The sequence below is a fragment of the Manis pentadactyla genome, chromosome 3 (assembly GCF_030020395.1).
Source record: "Manis pentadactyla isolate mManPen7 chromosome 3, mManPen7.hap1, whole genome shotgun sequence".
NCBI lineage: Eukaryota > Metazoa > Chordata > Mammalia > Pholidota > Manidae > Manis > Manis pentadactyla.
The window spans coordinates 45485774-45507605 of NC_080021.1; the positions used below are offsets into that span (position 1 = coordinate 45485774).

The 21832-nt window shown below is 36.9% G+C and overlaps 1 protein-coding gene across 7 annotated transcripts in view; it reads right to left on the reverse strand.

Moving 5' to 3' along the window:
* DPY19L4 (dpy-19 like 4) overlaps nt 1-21832 on the reverse strand; it is an 81765-nt gene that overhangs the window by 10275 nt on the left and 49658 nt on the right. For all 7 annotated transcript variants that reach the window (XM_057497884.1, XM_057497886.1, XM_057497888.1 and 4 more), the window contains 4 exons: nt 7108-7228; nt 5211-5267; nt 4435-4517; nt 1792-1924 (listed from right to left, as the gene is read on the reverse strand). In XM_057497884.1, the coding sequence (XP_057353867.1) occupies nt 1792-1924; nt 4435-4517; nt 5211-5267; nt 7108-7228 (394 nt within the window). The remainder of the gene's footprint in view (nt 1-1791; nt 1925-4434; nt 4518-5210; nt 5268-7107; nt 7229-21832) is intronic.

Consider the following 21832-nt stretch of genomic DNA (forward strand, 5'->3'; position numbering starts at 1 on the left):
AAAAAGCAAAATCAACAAAAGTAAAAATAAACAAACAGCACTACATCAAACTAAAAAGCCTCTAAACAGCAAAGGAAACCATCAATAAAATGAAAAGGCAACTTATTGAATGAGAGAGGATATTTGCAAATAATATATCTGATAAGGGGTTAGTATCCAAAATATATAAAGAACTCATAGAGCTCAATAACAAAAAGACAAACTGACTAAAAACTGGGCAGAAGATCTGAACAGACATTTTTCCAAAGACATACAGATGGCCAACAGACATACAAAAAGAATCTCAACATCACCAATCATCAGGGAAATGCAAATCAAAACCACAATGAGATGTCACCTCTGGCATATTAGAATGGCTATTATCAAAAAGACTAGAAATAACAAGTGATGGTGAGAATGTGGACAAAGAGAACCTTTGTGCACTGTTGGTGAGAATGTAAATCAGTGTAGCCATTATGGAAAACAGTATGGAGGTTCCTCAAAATATTAAAAATAAAACTACCATATTATCAAAAAAAAAAAAAAACTACCATATTATCCACCAATTACACTTCTGCGTATTTATCTGAAGGAAACAAAAACACTAACTTGAGAAGATATATGCACCTCCTTGTTCACTGCAGCATTATTTACAATAGCCAAGACATGGAAACAACCTAAATGCCTATCAGTGGATGAACAGATAATATGATATACATATACAATGAGAATATTACTCAGCCATAAAAAAAAATCTTGCAATTTGTGACAACATGGATGGACCTCAAGGGCATTATGCTAATGAAATAAGTCAGAGAAAGACAAATACCATATGATCTAATTTACATGAAGAATCTAAAAACAACAAACAAAAAACCTAGCTCATAGATACAGAGAACAGATTGGTAGTTACCAGAGGTGGGAGGTGGGCAAAATTGAGTGCAGAGAGTTGAAGAAACAAATTTCCAGTTAAAAAAAAAATGTCATGGGGATTCAAAGTACAGCATGGCAACTACAGTTAATACTATCATACTGAATACCTGAAAGTTGTGAAGAGAGATCTTAAAAGTTCTAATCACAAGAACAAATTTTTGTAGCTATGTATGGTGATGGATGTTAAGTAGACTTACTGTGGTGATCATTTTGCAATATATACAAATATTGAATCATTACACTGTATACCTAATATAATGTTATATGTCATCTATACTTCATTTTTAAAAAAAGGGCATTGTGGAAATCCCAAAAAGAAAGTTGCTCAAGGTCATGAAGCTAGTTCATGGCAGAGGCAGCATTTGAATCCAGATATTCTAATTCCAGAGTCTGTATTCTTAGAGTCTAACTTCTATATAAGTCTAACTTCTATACTGCTATACTTCCCCCTGAGCTTAGAGTATACTTAAAAACTGTATGAAATTCTCTCAAATTGAAAAACAGAATAAATCACAGTGAAATAGAATTTTAGCTTGGAAATATAAAGTGTATCAAGACATTGACAGCTTGCCTTCTTTCAATAATTTGAGAACAACGATATTAAAAAGAATGGTTCTCTTTGTGAAATATTACATGTCATTGAAACTTTGTGGGAAATTAAATATTTCTTCTAGAAACATATCAATCCTATTCATAAAATAAAAATATTTTAGTTTTGGCTCTCCTTTTGGTTAAATGTACTATATAGCTTTTCAAAAACTGAAGCTAATTAACTTTGAATTGGATTTTCCTAGCAAACCAAGAATGTATTCATCACTACAGAACTATACTAAAATAAAGAGGGAAGAAGATCCAAATGTATAATCTAAAATGCCTTACATTTTCATTTCTCTTGAGAAGATCATCATCATTGTAAAGAGGTAAGCTTGTCACCATCCATCCGGTGCATAATTTAATCACACCCATTAACTGTGGACTCCCTGCAAACACAGCTGCAACTGGGGCTTGCCTTCTGCAAAGAACCATAGATTTACATATTGAAAAGGTTAAGTACACTATTTAGATCATTGATTTATATCAACTCAGAAATACCAGGCAACTTACAAGGTACTATATACTTAAGTTCCAATGTCAGTTTTCATTTCATTTAACTTATGGTTTCATTTAAAAACTGAGCACCTACTATGTGCTAGGAAGTATTCTGAATGCTGAAGATACAGAATTTTTTTTAAAGATAGGACAAAGACAAGGTCTCTGCTTCAACAGGAATTGGGGAAGTCAATAAACATAGGTCACGTAGTAATAATGCAATTAAAAAATAATGCAGGATAATGTCACAGGAATAAACTATTTTATATACTGTGGTCAATTCAATGGTCATCTATGAATTCTCAAATTCATCTTTTTTGCAAATATTAACCATCACAATCCAACTCCTTTCAGATCCATCTATCCTCCTCCTTCTTCCCTACCTTTACCATGTATCTGTCTCCAGATAACACATACAGGACTTCTCTACTCTGAACCATGATCTAAAGTCCCCAGTAGGTGCCACTTATTGACTAGGAGAAATCTAGAAGCAGATCCCAAAGGGTTGCTCTAAGGCCTTTACTTATTTATTCACTCCCTGTATTAAATATTCAACATCTACTGAGTGCTTAGGTATAGAACCAAACTCTGGAAATAAAGAGATGGCACATAGCCACTGTCCTCAGGGAGCCATTCCCCCAGTAATGGGTAAACAAACATGAAACAACAATTACACCACAGTAAATACATGTCCAATGTCCAACGTTCAGGCCTTTGCTCTTTTTGAAAATATTCTGGTAATTCACACACATGTATAGAACTTCCTCTTTTGTTAGTAACAACAAAAGGCTATATAGTCTGTGTTTCACAATGGTAAATACAATTCACAAAAAATATTAATGGGCAATAGTTAAGGGTGATCTAAAGAAAATAATTTTTATATGTGAAGTGTCATTTCAGTAACAAGGCCTTGTAATAAGACCTGTTCTCATTTTTATATACTTATCCTATCAACCTATTCCTTATTTCTAGAATACTGTCTTTTTTCCTCCATATTTTCCTGGCCCTTTTTGATAGTATTTCATTACTTTCTCAGGTTTTATTTTCTTCTAATTTTCACTGTACTTATTTCATAGTTTATCCATGGGATAGAGTGGTTACAAAAACGGCCATAAAGATTCTTCTCCTCATGGCTATGCTCTTGCAGGGAATGCTGGTCTTGGTCATGTGACTTGCTTGAGCGACCAGGACAACAGCAAACATAAAGTGAGCAGAGACTTAAAACATGCTTAACATGGAGACCTGTCCTCTCTTGCTATTTTTGGGAACTCTATCACTACCCTGCGAATGAGCTCAGAGTAACCTGTGCTGGTTGATGAGAGGCACATGGTCAATTCCATCCCCTCATCTGATACCCACCCAACCTCAGAACATGTAAGAGAGGCCATGCTATACTTCCAGTCCCTGCTGAGCAGGCCCAGACCAGAAGAATCCTTCCCACTGTCCCTGCTCAGCTGACCATCAAAATGGTGCAAAATAACAAATGTTTATTGTTTGCAAGCCACTAAATTTTGTAGTAACCTACTATGCAGCAAAAACTGACGAATTTTTTTTATCAGAAATTGCTAGGGGTCTAATTCCACTGTTTATCACAAATAGCAGTGGATTCATGCTGTCTTGGACTGTTTTCTCATGTTTTTCAATTTTGGAATTCATCTTCATGAAGCTTTATTTGTGGAATTCTGTGCAGCTAGGTTGAAGACCACCCAATGACCACTTTTATGCTAATTTCTTGATCTGGCATTTCCTGGATTAGACAAGTGTAATTTCAGACTATAAACCTATGTGAACTCGGATTCACTGTTTTAAGTTCAGAGGCGAGACTTTTTTCACCAAGAGCTGAGGTCAAGGAAAACATGCTTTCTTATCGTCTTTATTTACTACCTGATGGATATTTTGTTAATTCATCCTTTCACTGATAGCCCTTTGAGTGTCCTTTAGTAATATATGTGTGTACTGGGAGAGGAAAAAGGGTATCTCAAATATAATTCCCTGCAGCCATAGCCCAAGACCACACCTCTGTCCTATATGGGCATTAAAATTAAAATTAAAATCTTGGTAACCTTGGTTACCAAAACTAGCAATCCAACACTTACCCACCACCAACCCAGGGCAAAAGAAGCAGCTTCTTGACTACCTAAAATATGGGGTATTTGTACCTTTTAATCCCACATTTCTAGGTGTATGATGGTAAGAGTATCAAATCTCAAACTGATATTAGTGCAATATTTTCATAGCAGATGAGTTCATTTAGAAAATTAGGATTTTGATAAGTCTAATCAAAAACTAAAAATTCTTAAAAACACAGGGTAAAATTACTGTGTTTTATGAGAATGATTTGTAAAGTCATTAATTTACTATTTCTCCTGAATCCATTAGATAGCATGCAATGATTAATAGCTTAACAACAGACTTGGGCAGTTCAATTCTTACTTTATCCAGGTCATAAGTTCCACTGTATCTGGATCATAAAATTCTTGTAGTTCTGTTAATTCTGTCATTAATCTTGGAAAATACTAAAATGCAAAACAAAATTCCCAAAAGTGTAAGTATCTAGAAAGTTTAAAAGCATCCCATAGTATTTCAAAAGACTAAGAGACTAATTTAAGGCAAATGATATTACAACATTGTTCTCATGAAAAAAATGTTATGGACCTCTTTACTTTCTTTGAGAGACCTGCTCAATCTTCTCAGTCCAAATAATCTAAATCATCTCTTTGAGGGTTAATTTACTGCCTAGACTCAATTAATAATTTCATTATTACCTAACAATCAATCATCAGTAATATCTTTCATGTATACACATAGTAAAAAAAAAAATAAATTTCATGTTAAATAATTCACAGATTTATTGGCAATTATTTTATGTTCATCACAATAAACCAATGAAATTATATTATTTTATAAATGTTTAAATTGTGGAGTTGCAAAAACACCTTTTAATGTTAACAACTACTTATTCAGCAATTTCCCTTGCCAATTATAAATTGAATTCATAACATTAAACTACAGAAAATCATATCAGATGGCATTCTAAAAAATGTTTTAGCTCTATCATGTTCCTAATGATAAAAAATTAAGCATTCCTATGAATATCACTTTATTTTGTTAGAAGAGTGTCTCAATATAAGTTATCCTACCCACATATATAAAGTTATTACTACCTTATAGGTAAAGTATATTTTAATAAAAAAATCTGATTTTCTTACCTCTTTCCATAAGCTGAGACCTATTATAGTAGGCACAGCCATGCTCAGAATAAGAGCCTAAAATATTAAGACAAAAATGGTTATGGATAAATACATCTTAGAATGTACTTTAGAAGCACTAGACACTCTATGACCAATCACAGATTCCTATAGTTACAAAGATTTTGGTCAGAGAAATGTAATCAGCATGGAACTACATTCACAGAGTGAGATGGGTGAAAAGTAATGAATTTAAGACATATTAGGAGGTAAAGTGAAACATACATATTTACTACATAAATTTAAAGCAGAAAATAAGGTAACACTCACAGTACTACTTCAAATCACAGATCAGTATTTGACAATTGTGCCAGAAATTTAAGTTATGAAGAGCTTACAAAGGATACTAAACTGCCACCTAAAAAACTAACATCAAAAAGAAAATGAACTAACATAGGAAAAATAGCTAACATATATCAATATACTAGTATGTTAAAATAAGAACATATAAATCCTCTGGAAAAAGACTGGCAAAATACAACATGACTGTTATTAAAGATAATTATTCACCATCTTCCTGCCAAAACCTGTTCTTTCTATTGTCCTATGTCTGTTGGTGACCCCATGATCCACAGTCATACAAACCAGGAACCTAGAAAACATCTATGATTTCTCCCTCTTTCTTATTTTACCATACTTAATCAAGTACCAGGTCTTACTAATCTTGTTTTCTAACCATTTTTTCCCACTCCAGGACAGCCCAGTATTAATTGAATGGGCTTTGGAGTCTGAAAAACCTGAGTGTGAACCATGGTTTCCACACTTATAAGCTATGCGATCTCAGGCAAGTTATTTAACAAGTTTAAGCCTTAGTTTCTTTGTTTATAAAATATAGATAATAAAACTTAGACAGTAGGGTCTTTTTAAGTGTTGAGTATCAACAGGATCTGTAAGCATTTAACAGCTTTAAACAGTACCTGACACATAGTGAGCACTCAATAAATTGAAGCTTTTATCACTTCCATCCACCATGGCCTGCAACTGGGTGACAGGCTCCTTCCTAGCTCAAGTAGGTCACTCTTAAGTCTATCCTTCACAGAACGGTAAGGGTGAGCCGAGAGCAAATGTAAGTCTGACTCTCTCATGGCCCTGCACAAACATCTCAATGCTTTCCAACTGCCTCTGGGTAACACCAAGTGCCATAGAATGACATTCAAAGGCTCTGTGACCTTACCATCCTCAACTTCTCCAATCTCACTTCTTGACTACCCCACCTCACATTTTATGTGCCAACAAAACTAAATACTAAAAAAAAAAATGTGCTTTTTTCTTTGCCTCTGTTTTTATTCCCTTTGATTATATCATGTTCTTTGCCTACCTATGTTTATTCCTTCTACCATAACTACCCTTTCTTTCTCCTTCATTTGACTAATAACTCATTTTCAAATCTCAGATTGTAAAATCTTCTTTGAATCCCTGAAAAAATTAAGTAGCCCTTCTCTGAGTTCCAATAAAACCCTATCAATACTTCCTATTATCTGTTTTTATGTCCAAGAGACTGTAATCTACTTGATGAAATTAATCATGTTTTATCTCTGTATTCCAAGCACATTGTACATGTATTATTCATATTGAAATGCATTATTCATATTGAAAACATATAACTCTAAATCAAACCAAGAAAGCTATTACAAAAATTAATTCTTGATAGTCTCTCACATTATTCATTTGCATTTTTCTCTTTCTTTTTTAATTTGTCTGCATTGATGTACACTACTTTTATAATCAGAAATTATAAAAAATGTTTTTCACAGAATCTCTTTTTTCTACTCATACTATTTCAGTTGTAGTTAATGTGATTTGCATTTGTGTAACTGGAAGAGAATCAAGTATTTAACACAAAATAACAATGACTTACTAACAATACTGGGTGTACAGTTCGTAATCGAAGCCATTTGAAAAGTGTCATCCAAAGTTCAGGAGAACACACACCAAAGGCTGCTAGCGTGCAAACGTAAGGAGTCCAAAGGTATTTCAAGCTGGGAAAGACAAAAGGAGTCATATATGAGATACTCTGTGAACATCATTATCATCTGGTTTTTCTGAGTTCTTTCCTACTAAACGTGAAAATGCCACGCTTTTAAGGGAGAATGAAAAAGCTTACTTTCTACTTTTCAGCAACAAATTGTTATTCATTTCTTAAATAATCAAGATGTGGGTTACTAAATGAGGATAAAAATAAGAACATAAGTATAAATAGCAGTATAATAATATTGTATCTTGAAAAGAATATAAACTGTTATACTTTTCAGAAGGCAATTTGGCAGAACTTCAAAATTTTTAAGTACCCCAAGACAATCCCATTTCTACTAATCTAGCCTATACGTACATTAGCATAATTTATAAAGATATACATATAAAGGTTTTAACGGCAGTATACTGTTTTAATAGCAGAGAAATTAGAAACCTAACTGTCCTACAATAGGTATTGATTAAATAAATTATTAAGTAAAAGGGCAAAATGCAGAATTTCATGTATACTGTTACCCTAGTTTTGTGGTATTTGGGAAAAAAAGTAGGTACACAGTACAACTAAAAAATAACATCTGGATAGCCAACAGACACATGAAAAGATGCTCCACATCGCTAATTATCAGAGAAATGCAAATTAAAACTACAATGAGGTATCACCTCACACCAGTAAGGATGGCTGCCATCCAAAAGACAAACAACAACAAATGTTGGCGAGGTTGTGGAGAAAGGGGAACCCTCCTACACTGCTGGTGGGAATGTAAGTTAGTTCAACCATTGTGGAAAGCAGTATGGAGGTACATCAAAATGCTCAAAACAGACATACCATTTGACCCAGGAATTGCACTCCTAGGAATTTACCCTAAGAATGCAGCAATCAAGTATGAGAAAGATCAGTGCACCCCTATGTTTATCGCAGCACTATTTACAATAGCCAAGAATTGGAAGCAACCTAAATGTCCATCGATAGATGAATGGATAAAGAAGATGTGGTACATATACACAATGGAATACTACTCAGCCATAAGAAAAGGGCAAATCCAACCATTTGTAGCAACATGGATGGAGCTGGAGGGTATTATGCTCAGTGAAACAAGCCAAGCGGAGAAAGAGAAATACCAAATGATGTCACTTATCTGTGGAATATAAGAACAAAGGAAAAACTGAAGGAATAAAACAGCAGCAGAATCACAGAACTCAAGAATGGACTAACAGGTACCAAAGGGAAAGGGACTGGGGAGGATGGGTGGGTAGGGAGGGATAAGCGGGGGGGGAGAAGTAGGAGGGTATTAAGATTAGCATGCATGGGGGGGTAGGAGAAAAGGGAGGGCTGTACAACATAGAGAAGGCAAGTAGTGATTCTACAACATTTTGCTATGCTGATGGACAGTGACTGTAAAGGGGTTTATAGGGGGGACCTGGTATAGGGGAGAGCCTAGTAAACATAATATTCGTCATGTAAGTGTAGATTAGTGATACCAAAAAAAAAAAAAAAGGGCAGTTCCTGTGTGGTAACCTCCAATGAGTTCTACGCAAGAGTATAAAGGGCATATAAAAGTGTAGGCAAAGGGTCTGTTTGTGTTTATACAGAGGATCAAAGCCTAATTGGGTACCCCGAAAATGAACTAAGATACGATATGAAAAAGAACTTCCAACATCAGCACTCTCTGGAAGACTCATGCCAGAAGATGATCATCAAAAAACCCCAACAAAGATCCATGCACTGCTACAGCTGTAGATGCACTCATCCCACCAGTTCCTGGACTTGTCATGGGAATGAGGAAGGAGATATCTAAGCTGGCCTGTGCATACAGTAAAACAACAAATTTGACTGGATCTATACTGTTGGAACTCAATCAAGAATTAGGAGAAGTGCAAATTGTAGCGCTCCAAAATCTTACAACTACAGACTATTTACTGTTAAAAGAACATAAGGGATGTGAACATTCCCCAGGAATGGGTTGTTTTAATTTGTCTGATTTCTCTCAGACTGTTCAAGTTCAGTTGGACAATATCCACCATATCATAGATAAGTTTTCACAAATGCCTAAGGTGCCTAACTGGTTTTCTTGGTTTCACTGGAGATGGCTGGTAATTACAGGTATGCTTTGGTTATGTAACTATACTCCTATTATGTTAATGTGTGTGCGCAATTTAAGTAGTAGCTTAAAACCTATACATGCTGAAGTTACTCTACAAGAAGATATGTCAAAGAAATAATCAATCTTCCCATGTTTTCTTCTGCCTGCTACTTGTATAGCTTTTCTTCTTCCTTCCTAATTACAACCCTTAAATAGAATTCGTGCCTCATATCAAATTTACCGAGTATCATAATTCTTCCAAGTGGTAAAGATACCTCAAGACAAATGCTGGGCATAGAAGCTACAGGGCATAAATATGCAAAGAAATAAAAAGCTAACCATTTCAAACAATAAGGCTTCTCTCTCACTTACCAACTTTACATTTCCCTGTATGGCCCCAGAAGATGACTGGTTAGCCAGAGACGGGTAAGATTCCTCAAGGGAGGAACAACCTAAGACAGGCACAGTCGCAGGGGGGCCATCAGGTGAGAAATTGGGGATCAACAGAGGTGAGGCTTAGAACCTCACCCCCCCTGTTCTGAGAGAAATCTTCTGCATATGTGGATGTTTTATTGCCCTTGTCCTGCTTGGATTAACACATAGTCTACAGGCACACACCTGATCATCTACATTTGCTCTCTTACAACACTAAACTATGTTTTCTACCTTTATCTTGTATCTACCTACCACTTCAGCATTTTATTAAAAATAATAATAATAAAGAGAGAAATGTGGTATCCACATATAAATCAAGTATAAAAATCAAATGAGTATTCATATTTGAACTGATTGTTTATAGTTCATAATGCATGAGCAAAACCGAAGGTTTTTGTGATGGCTGCCCTTGTACTGTTCACCATGTTAAGAACTTATTCACTATGTAAGAATTTGTTCTCCATGTAAGAACTTGTTTGTTATGCCTCAGAAGATTGGAGACTGATGAAAATTAGGCTTGGGGTGGATTAATGATTGTGCATTGAGCATTGACTCCCTTATACAGAATTTTATTGTTAACAACCATTTGATCAATAAATATGAGAGATGCCCTCACAAAAAAAAAAAAAAAAAGTATACACTTCCAATGGTAAAATAATAAGTAACCGGGATGTAATAAATATAGTCTAGATATTGTAACAGCTTGGTATGGTGATAGCTGGTACCTAGAATTGTCATGTATATAAATGTTGAATCACTATGTTGTACACCTGAAACTAATGTAATGTAATACTGTGTGTCAACTACCCTTCAATTAAAAAAAAAAAAAAAAAACATCTGGAAAGGTATTGCTAACAGTGGTGACCTCTGAAGAGTCAGATAGAAAGATTTTCATTTTTTACTTCATATATTTCTATTTTATTTGGATTTGTTTTGATCCGCATTGTTACTTTTGAGATTAGTTTTTTAAAAACAAGAATTAAAATTGGGCCTCCAAAATTAAAAATAATAAAAATCCAGGCATACAGAAAAATAAACTTGTGCAAATAAGACAGTATATTATACTGTAAGTTGTGGAGGAAAACACAAGGAACCATCATCCTAGGTTATCTTCCTGAATACAGAAGAGGAAGAGTTTAGAAAAATTTGTGGATGTTATTGCCTCATACAGATTATCAAGGAAAAATAAAATTTCAGGAGATAACTTTTGTGATTCATGCCAAGGAGAACAAGATCTTCCAAGACATATTCCTTGATGTCAAACTCAAAAGACACCAGAAAAATATGAGGCCAGAGTATTAATTTGAAAACTATTATGGTTTCATAAAACAGCAAAGCTGTGGAATGGGGAAAATAAAGTAATATTGATTCATCTAGTTAACATTTATTCACCATGCTCTGTGGGCTGATCAAGGTACTAGAGAGGAAAAAAGAAAATCAAGACATGGCGACAACCCTCAAGGTCTTTTGTTTATTCTATCCATTTTTTTTTAAAGTTTAAGTATCATTCATACACAATCTTATATGGGTTTCAAATACACAACACAGTGGTTCAACAGCTGCCCATATTATTAAATCCTCACCCCCACTAACGCAACCATTATCTGTCAATACAGGAAAATGTTACAGAATCATTGGTTGTATTCTCCATGCTGTACTACCATGACCATGACCAACTTACATTCTGATTGAGAATTTTTGTACCTTTATCTCTGCACCCTCCCCACAAGGAAGTCTTTATTGAGATGTTATAAAATTGCACACATGGAAACAAGTAAGTATAAAAAATTGATAGGGAGGATTAAAGATGGCAGCATGAGAGGTGAGAGAGAGAACTCCTCCCAAAACCACACGTAAGAGGAAAATACAGTTAATACAACTAATCCTAAAAGGGCAATAGGAAATAAGGCTGCGCCAGACTGCATACACCTGGGGAAAAGTAGACCTCACGAAACAGGGTAATGTACCAAAGCCTTGATCTGGTGGGATACAAGCCCTTCACCCACCCCAGCTCACCAGTGGGAGGAAGAGAAATGGAGCGAGGAGTGGGTGGAAGTCTAGGACTGCTGAACACCCAGCCCTGGAGATCTGCTTTGGAAGCACGAACCTACATTGCATGGTGCTCTGGAGATTAGTGGGGTTGAAAAGCTAAGACAGGCGGAATACTTAGAGAGACTGAGATTCCAGCTGTTTGTGGAAAACAGGGATCCATATCCGGTTGCTCTGGGACAAAAGAAAGGTGGGCAGTCTGAGAGACTTCCTAACAGCGAGAGGGCTGTTAAAGTGGCAAGGATCACACAGAACTTGCTGCTCAGGAGAAAGGATAGGTGGACAAAATTGTCCAGGCACACTCTGCCCAGCAGGTTGGGAACTTTCAGGAGCTTCAGGCACTCCATCCCCCTGGCTGGCTACTCAGCTCCGAGGCCCCCCACCTTGATACACAGCCTGCTGTACCTTCCTCCTGGCCTGCGCAAACAGGTAGTCCCTGCCCTGGCATCAGGCAAGGCAGAGGGAGGCCCTGCCTAGGGCAGCTACAAACGCAAAGCACAGAGACTTACACTTGTGTGCTTGGCTCACTGATTCTGACAGTGGAGACAGGCACAGCAGCCGGGAAGCAGGAAACAGCCCTTTCCTCCCCCCAGGCACCAGTGCCACTCCCCTGCAACCCCGACATCACTCCAGAGGCTAAGCAGCTCCAGAGAGTGGAGCTTCTGGGCACTAGAGGCCACCACATACAAATATGAAATGTCAAAGGAACCTGGATCAGATCAAAATCTTACGAACACCAGAAAAAAGGCCCAAGTGAAACTGAACTCACCAATCTTCCTGAAAGAGAGTTCAAAATAAAAATAAAAGACATGCTCATGGAGGTACAGAAAAATATTCCAGAACTCAGGAACGAATTTAGGACAGAGATTTAATCATTAAGAAATTCCATACCTGAAATGAAACATACAATGGAGGGACTTGAAAGCAGATTAGATGTATTAGGAGACATGGTAAATGGAATAGAAATTAGAGAAGGGGAAAACAAAGATGCTGAGGCACAGAGAGAAAAAAAGATCTCTAGGAATGAAAGAATATTGAGATAACTGTGTGACCAATCCAAATGGAACAATATTCGCATTATAGGCGTAACAAAAGAAGAAGAGAGAGAAAAGGGATAGAAAGTGTCTTTGAAGAGGTAATTGCTGAAAACTTCCCCTGAAATAATCTCTCAGGCCATGGAGGTGCACGGATCTCCCAACACAAGGGACCCAAGGAAGACAACACCAAGACATATAGTAATTAAAATGGCAGTGATCAAGGATAATGACAGACTATTAAAAACAGCTAGAGAGAGAAAAAGTTCACATACAAAGGAAAACCCATCAGGCTATCATCAGACCTCTCAACAGGCCACAAGGGGGTGGCATGAAGTGCAATGAAACAGAAGGGCCACGAACCAGGAATACACTACCCGGCAAAATTATCATTTAAATTTGAAGGAGGAATAAAACAATTTCCAGATAAGCAAAAGCTGAGAGAATATACCTCCCATAAACCACCTCTACAGTGTATTTTGGAGGGACTGCTATAGATGGAAGTGTTTCTAGTGCTAAATAGCTGTCACCAGAGAAAATAAAACCACAGTAAAGAAAGTAGAACAATTAATTACTAAGTAGATGCAAAATCAAGTCAACCACCTCCAAAGTGAGTCAAGGGATAGACAAAGAGTACAGAATATGATACTTAATATATAAAGAATGGAAGAGGAAGAAAAAAGAGGGAAAAAAAAGAACCTTTACATTGTGTTTGTAATTGCATACTAAGTGAGTTAAATTAGACAGTCAGATAGTAAGGGAATTACCCTTGAACCTTTGGTAACCTCAAATATAAAGCCTGCAATGGCAATAAGTACATACCTATCTATAATCACCATAAATGTAAATGGTCTGAATGCACCAATCAAGACATAGAAACACTGAATGGATAACAAAAACAGGACCCATATATATGCTGCCTACAAGAGGCTCACTTCAAACCCAAAGACATACACGGACTGAAAGTGAAGGGATGGAAAAAGGTATTTCATGCAAACTATAGGGAGAAAAAAGCAGGAGTTGTAGTATTTGCATCAGACAAGAGACTTCAAAACAAAGAAAGTCACAAGAGACAAAGAAGGACATTAGATAATGATAAATGGGTCAGTCCAACAAGAGGATATAACTATTATAAATATCTACGCACCGAACACGGGAGGACCTACATATGTGAAACAAATACTAAGAGAATTAAAGGGGGAAATAGAATGCAATGCATTCATTTTAGGAGACTTCAACACACCACTCACTCAAAAGGACAGATCCACCAGACAGAAAATAAGTAAGGAGACAGAGGCACTGAACAACATACTAGAATAGATGGACCTAACAGACATCTACAGAACACTCCACCCAAAAGCAGCAGGATATACATTCTTCGCAAGTGCACATGGAACATTTTCAAGAATAAATCATACACTAGACCACAAAAAGAGCCTCGGTAAATTAAAAAAGATTGAAATTGCACCAACCAACTTCTCAGACCACAAAGGTATGAAACTAGAAATAAGTTATGCAAAGAAAACTGAAAAGCCCACAAACACATGGAGGCTTAATAACATGCTCCTAAATAATCAATGGAGCAACGATCAAATAAAACAGAGATCAAGCAATATATGGAGACAAATGAAAACAATAATTCAACACCGCAAAATCTGTGGGATGCAGCAAAGGCCGTGCTAAGAGGGAAGTATATTGCAATACACGCCTTCCTCAGGAAAGAAGAACAATCCCATATGAACAGACTAAACTCACAATTAACGAAACTAGAAAAACAAGAACAAATGAGACCCAAAGTCAGTAGGAGAGACATAATAAAGATTAGAGCATAAATTTTAAAAATTGAGGAGAATAAAATAAAAAGAGTCAATGAAAGGAGCCGGTTCTTCAGGAAAATAAACAAAATAGTTAAACACCTAGCCAGACTTATCAACAAAAAAAGAGAGTCTACATACATAAACAGAATCAGAAATAAGGAAGGAAAAATCACTATGGACACCACAGAAATACAAAGAATTATGAGAGAATACTATGAAAAATTATACGCTAACAAACTGGATAACCTAGAAGAAATGGACAACTTTATAGAAAAATACAACTTTCCAAGGCAGACCCAGGAAGAAACAGAAAATCTAAATAGACCAATTACAAGCAATGAAATTGAACTGGTAATTAAAGAACTACCTAAGAACAAACCCCTGAACCAGATGGTTTCACTGCTGAATTTTATCAAACATTTAGTGAAAACCTAATACCCATCCCTTAAAAGTTTTCCAAAAAGTAGAAGAAAAGGGAATACTCCCAAACTCATTCTATGAGGCCTGCATCACTTTAATACAAAAAACTAGGCAAAGACACCATAAATTACAGACCAATATCTCTGATGAACATAGATGCAAAAATATTCAACAAAATATTAGCAAACCCAATTCAAAAATACATCAAAAAGATCATTCATCATGATTCAAGTAGGATTTATTCCAGGGATGCAAGGATGGCACAACATCAGAAAATCTATCAACATCATCCAATACATCAACAAAAAGAAGGAAAAAAACCACATGATCATCTCCATAGATGCTGAAAAAGCATTCAACAAAATACAACATCCATTCGTGATAAAAACTCTCAACAAAATGGATATAGAGGGCAAGTACCTCAACAAAATAATACTATACATGACAAACCCACAGCAAACATCATACTTAACAGTGAGAAACCAAAAGCTTTTCCTTTAAGATCAGGAACAAGACAAGGATGCCCACTTTCCCCACTTCTATTCAACACAGTACTGGAGGTCCTAGCCACGGCAATCACACAACACAAAATAAAAGGCATCCAAATTGGCAAGAAAGAAGTTAAACTGTCCCTATTTGCAGATGACACGATATTGTACATAAAAAACCCTAAAGAATCTACTCCCAAACTACTAGACCTAATTTCTGAATTCAGCAAAGTTGCATGATACAAAATTAATACACAGAAATCTGTTGCATTCCTATGCACTAAAGATGAACTAGCAGAAAGAGAAATCAGGAAAACAATTCCATTCACAACTGCATCAAAAAGAATAAAATACCTAAGAATAAACCTAACCAAGGAAGTGAAAGACCTATATCCTGAAAACTACAAGACACTCATGAGAGAAATTAAAGAAGATACCAATAAATGGAAACACATCCCGTGCTCATGGATAGGAAGAATTAATATTGTCAAAATGACCATCCTGCCTAAAACAATCTACAGATTCAATGCAATCCCTATCAAAATTACAACAGCATTCTTCAATGAACTAGAGCAAACAGGTCTAAGATTCATATGGAACCACAAAAGACCCTAAATAGCCAAAGCAATCCTGAGAACAAAGAATACAACTGGGGGGATTATGCTCCCCAACTTCAAGCTCTACTACAAAGCCACAGTAATCAAGACAATTTGGTTCTGGCACAAGAACAGACCCCAAAACCAGTGGAACAGAGTAGAGTCCAGATATTAACCCAAGCATGTATGTTCAATTAATATTTGATAAAGGAGCCATGGATATACAATGGGGGAAATGACAGCCTCTTCAACAGCTGGTGTTGGCAGAATTAGACAGCTACATGCAAGAGAATGAAACTGGATTATTGTCTAACCCCATACACAAAAGTAAACTCAAAATGGATCAAAGACCTGAATGCAAGTCATGAAACCATAGAACTCTTAGAAGAAAACATAGGCAAAAATCTCTTGAATATAAACATAAGCAACTTTTTCCTGAATACATCTCTTCAAGCAAGGAAAACAAAAGCAAAAAATGAACAAGTGGGACTATATCATGCTAAAAAGCTTCTGCATAGTAAAGGACACCATAAGCAGAACAAAAAGGCATCCTATATTATGGGAGAATATATTTGTAGATGACATATTCGACAAGGGGTTAACATGCAAAATATATAAAGAACTCACATGCCTCAACACCCAAAAGGCAAATAACCCTATTAAAAAATGGGTGGAGGATATGAACAGAAAATTCTCCAAAGAAATTCAGATGGCCAACAGGCACATGAAAAGATGCTCCACATGTCTAATTATCAAGGAAATGCAAATTAAAACCACAATGAGATTATCACCTCACACCAGTTAGGATAGCCAAGATCAAAAAGACTGGGAACAACAAATAGTGGTGAGGATGTGGAGAAAGGGGAACCCTCCTACACTGCTGGTGGGAATGTAAACTAGTTCAACCATTGTAGAAAGCAATATGGAGGTTCCTCCAAAACCTAAAAATAGAAATACCATTTGACCCGGGAATTCCACTCCTAGGAATTTTACCAAAGCATACAAGTTGTCAGATTCAAAAAGACATATGCACCCCTATGTGTATTGCAGTACTATGTACAAGAGCCAAGATATGGAAGCAACCTAAGTGCCCATCAGTAGATGAATGAATAAAGAAGATGTGGTACATATACACAATTAAATACTATTCAGCCATAAGAAAGAAACAAATCCTACCATTTGCAACAACATGGATGGAGCTAGAGGGTATTATGCTCAGTGAAATAAGTCAGGCAGAGAAAGACAAATACCAAATGATTTCCCTCATTTGTGGAGTACAACAACAAAGCAAAACTGAAGCAACAAAATAGCAGCAGACTCACAGATTCCAAGAATGGACTAGCGGTTACCAAAGAGGAGGGGTGGGGGAGTTCGGGTGGGGAAGGAGGGTGAAGAGGATTGAGGGGTATCATGATTAGTGCACATGGTGTGTGTGGGGTTACGGGGAAGAGTGTAGCACAGAGAAGACAAGCAGGGACTCTGTGGCATCTTACTACACTGATGGACCGTGACTGCAATGGGGCAGGGGGGGACTCAATAATAAGGATGAATGTACTAACCACATTGTTTTTCTTGTGAAACCTTCATAAGAGTATATATCAATGATACCTTAATAAAAAACATAAATGAATGAATGAATGAATGAATGAATAAAAATAAATAAATAAATAAATGAATGAATAAAGAGAAAAAAATTGATAGAAGGTCTAGGATGTGAAAGCAAAATGATTTATTTGAGAAGCATGGACTTGATGGATGTTTTAAAAAAATGCATAGTAACTCAGGCCTTAGAGAAGTAGTGGATGTGTGTACAGAAAATATGTAGACAGAAGAATTACGTTAGTTTCCTCTACTCAACCAATACCACCTCTTCTCCATTTATGAAAATCTCTACCTATTCTTCCAGTCAGCCAGCATTAATACCAGAATCTGGATTATAGCTCTAGGGGACACCAGTCACACTGAATTATACATCCCCCTGTAAATAATACATACAATAATGTACAGAACATCCCCAGGAATACAAACTCCCTACTCTAGAGATTAGACCATTTTGCCAAATCCACTGATTTCTTTGTGCCTACCCCTTTTTCCCATTTTATTGCAATAGCCTGCTTTAACATCTCTATCTTTAGACTCCCCTGTTTCAACCATGCCAGATAAGTCTTCTTCAAACCTAACTATGATCTGACACTTTCTGTTGAAAAATCTTTAGTGGTTTCCCAATACCTACTGAAATAAATGAAAACTCATCTAAATGTTTTTCAAAACCCTCTGAAATATGGTCTTGACTCACTTTTTCAGTTTTTCCCTACTACTTTCCTAAATATGATTAGCAATCCTGCTATAGTTTGCAGAACAACCTCAGTGTTTCTATCCCATAAGGCACATAAGTTTCTCCCTTTTTGTACAACAGCACCCCTCTCTCTACTTGCTGCCTTAGACTGATTCCCTTTACAAGTAGACTCCTTGAAGTCCTCACTCACCTCTCCTTCCTCACCTTTTACTGTCTCTGATCATGTCCTTCTTTAAAAACACCTCCTTTGGCTTTGTTGCAACTTTTCTCAGGGTCCTTCTACCAAAGTCCCTACTACTACTTATTTAGGTCCCAATTCCCAAATATCTTAGTTCTGGCCCCTTTTCTCCATTTCCAATGCTATTCCTTCTAGATTCTATTATGATACCTTCTTATCTTCCTCTAATTTTGTTTTCCTTCAACTTTTCTCAATCATTACTTTCCTCACACACACACACACACACACACACACACACACACACAGGAACATGAGAAAACTATCACTCTCACCAATCTCTATTTCTGTCTCAAGACTAGCCCCATTTAGGAAATCTTCCTTAAATTGGCTTCCCAACCAAACCTCCACAACTGAGTTAGTACCTCTCCTCTAGGTGACCAAAGCACCCTCTGTATATTTGCTCATAGAGCTTTACTTCACTGCCTTAGCTTACTTATCTAGAATAGGAACTCTTTGAACAAAAAGAAAGATTAGATTTAGAATCTCTTTCATCACCACTGCTTACCTAGTAGAGTGCTTGGCACTTAGTTGTTGATCATCCTCTTATAGGTTTAGTGAGTAAATTAAAGAATTAAGGATGAATGATAGAATAATGCATATTACATATTAAAAAAACTCTTGAATTTAAAATGCCAGATCCAACAGTGAAGAATGGTGGGAGTAATAAAAGGTTCTTTGCAGAGAGAAATAGAATGGAGAGAGTGAAGGGGAAAAAAGGTAACCCATGCTCTAAAATTCTACTCCACAGCAATGAGATAAGAATCAAGACATGAATCACTTAATAAATCCATGGTTAATCACATTTCTTCATCCTCCTCATTAGGTATTTCAGAATGCCAACTATTAGTGTGAACTACTATTTTGACTTCATATTCCATAAAGATTCACACTAGCAATGGGTTTGGCACTCTAATGAAGTATATGGACCTTTTATAAGAAAATGTTTTTATATGCATAAAATAAAATACATGTGTTTACTAAGGAAAATAATTATATTGAATTATTGATATCAAATAATAAAAATAAATTTGTAATATAGCAATATTTGTAATTCCTTATTAATAATATAATACATATATGTAATGTAGGTCTAACCATGACTAATTTTGAAGTAGTGATATATAGAAACAATATTTCAAGGTATCGTAAAACATTAACAAGAGGGGAAAGAAGCTACACTGCTGGGAAAAGCAAAACAGGTAGTGCTAACATGACTGTGATTCAGGATCTCTGTTCATAATTAAAGGAAATTAAACTTAAGAAATCTTGTCCTAGATCAATATTCTTCACCTCTCTCTACTTCCACTCCCATCCGTTACTTCAGATCCTTAACACTCCTCATGCAGTGATTATATGATTTGTGAGTGTGAGATGAAGAATTGAGCATTCCCAGCTCAAACACTTCTAGGCTTCTACATTGTGAATCTTCCTTTTGCAAGTTGGGTGTGTACAGATGTAGCAGGCTTACCGAGGCTCTGCCCATTCAAGGAGGCAGGCAGTTTGATGACTAAGCTAAAGTTAGGGTGAAAGATACTAGAAACCCTTCTGGTCACACATGAAGAAGGGTTCTCCCCAATGCAACTTTAATCAGAGCAAGAAACATTCAGATGTGCAAAACATATTTCTTATATATATTTGGTCTTTGTCCAAAGCTCGTGGCTCACAGCTCCCCAAACACTTGCAATTTCTAAGTGATGAGAGTTAGAAGGTGTCTTTTGTTATGTTTATGAGGTGACTTTTGTTAAGTACCTAAAGATGGGGGCTGTTGTCAGTGGAGTTAATCACATGATTACAGGGTTGGAACTCTGTCCTACCTCTAGACCTCCAGGGATGGGAGAGGGCTTGGAAACTGAGTTCAATCATCAATGGCCAATATTTAATCAATCATGCCTATGTAATGAAACTTCCATAAAAGCCCAAAAGGAAAGTGTTTAAAAATTTTTCAGTTGGTGAACACGTGAAGATTTGGGAAAGTGGCATGCCTGAAAAGATCATGGAAGCTCTGATAAACCCAACTCCAGAAACCAAGATCTCTGAAATAAAAGGGCTTACCAAACCTTTACAGATGCAAGTCAGAAAAAGGATTGAGTCCTGGAAGTTTCTGCTTTACCAGCAGCAATGCCAGTTAACATAAACAACTTGTCCTCTAGCCTCAAGAAACAGGGGACATTTATAATGGATCTCCAGGAAAGAAAGTTCTTTAAATTTACATTGGCTATAGATAAAGAAAGTGGGCTAACGCAAAGCAAGGAAGTCTGGTGGGTAGGTGGTTAGTCTGTAGAGAAGGCTCATGGACTAGTTGTTGATGATGGTCTGGCAGTGTTCACAGCAAGAGGGATATAGTGATTAAAAAAAAAAAGAAATCCTGCAATTTGCAACAAAATGGATGGATCTAGAGTATATTATGCTCTACAAAATAATCCAGGCAGAGAAAGACAAATGCCATATGATTTCACTTATTTGTGGAATATAAAAACAAAGCAAAATAGTCAGCTCCAAATGACAGAGTAGGAAGGCAAGACAGAACCTCCTCCCTCCACACACAGCAAGGAGGCAACTACAGCAAATACAACTAAATGTGAAAATGAACTGAAGACCGCAGAACAGTGGCCACCTACACCTGGATAAGAAGAAAAGACCACAGTGTAAAGGGCAGTGGCAGAGCCCTGATGAAGAAGGACCCAAGCACTTCCCCTATCCCAGCCCACAGGCAGGAGGAAGAAGAACTGTCCAGGGAGAAAACAGGTGCCCAGGAATTCTGCACACCCGGCCCTGGTGATCTGCTCCAGGAACACCAGTCCACATTGCATTGAGTTCTGGTGATTAGCAGGACTGGACAACAGGGTGGTGTGAACACTCTGGGAGGCTGAGACACCAGTCACCTGTGGGAGACAGACATGCTGCGCTGGTCCCACTGCAACCTAACACAGAGGCAACAGCTAAAAGACTTCCCAGCAGTGGGAGGGAAGCCAGAGGGGTGATGGTTGGAAGGAGCTATCTCTGCAGGAGAAAGGTCAGATGGATGATATGATACCTCCCCAGTCCTACCTGGGTCTAACAAGTCGGGCACTCTTTGGAGCCCCAGACACTCCATTCCCCTCGCTGGTGGCTCAGCCCCCAGGCGCTTCTCTGTGTACCGCTGACGAGTCAGCCCACTT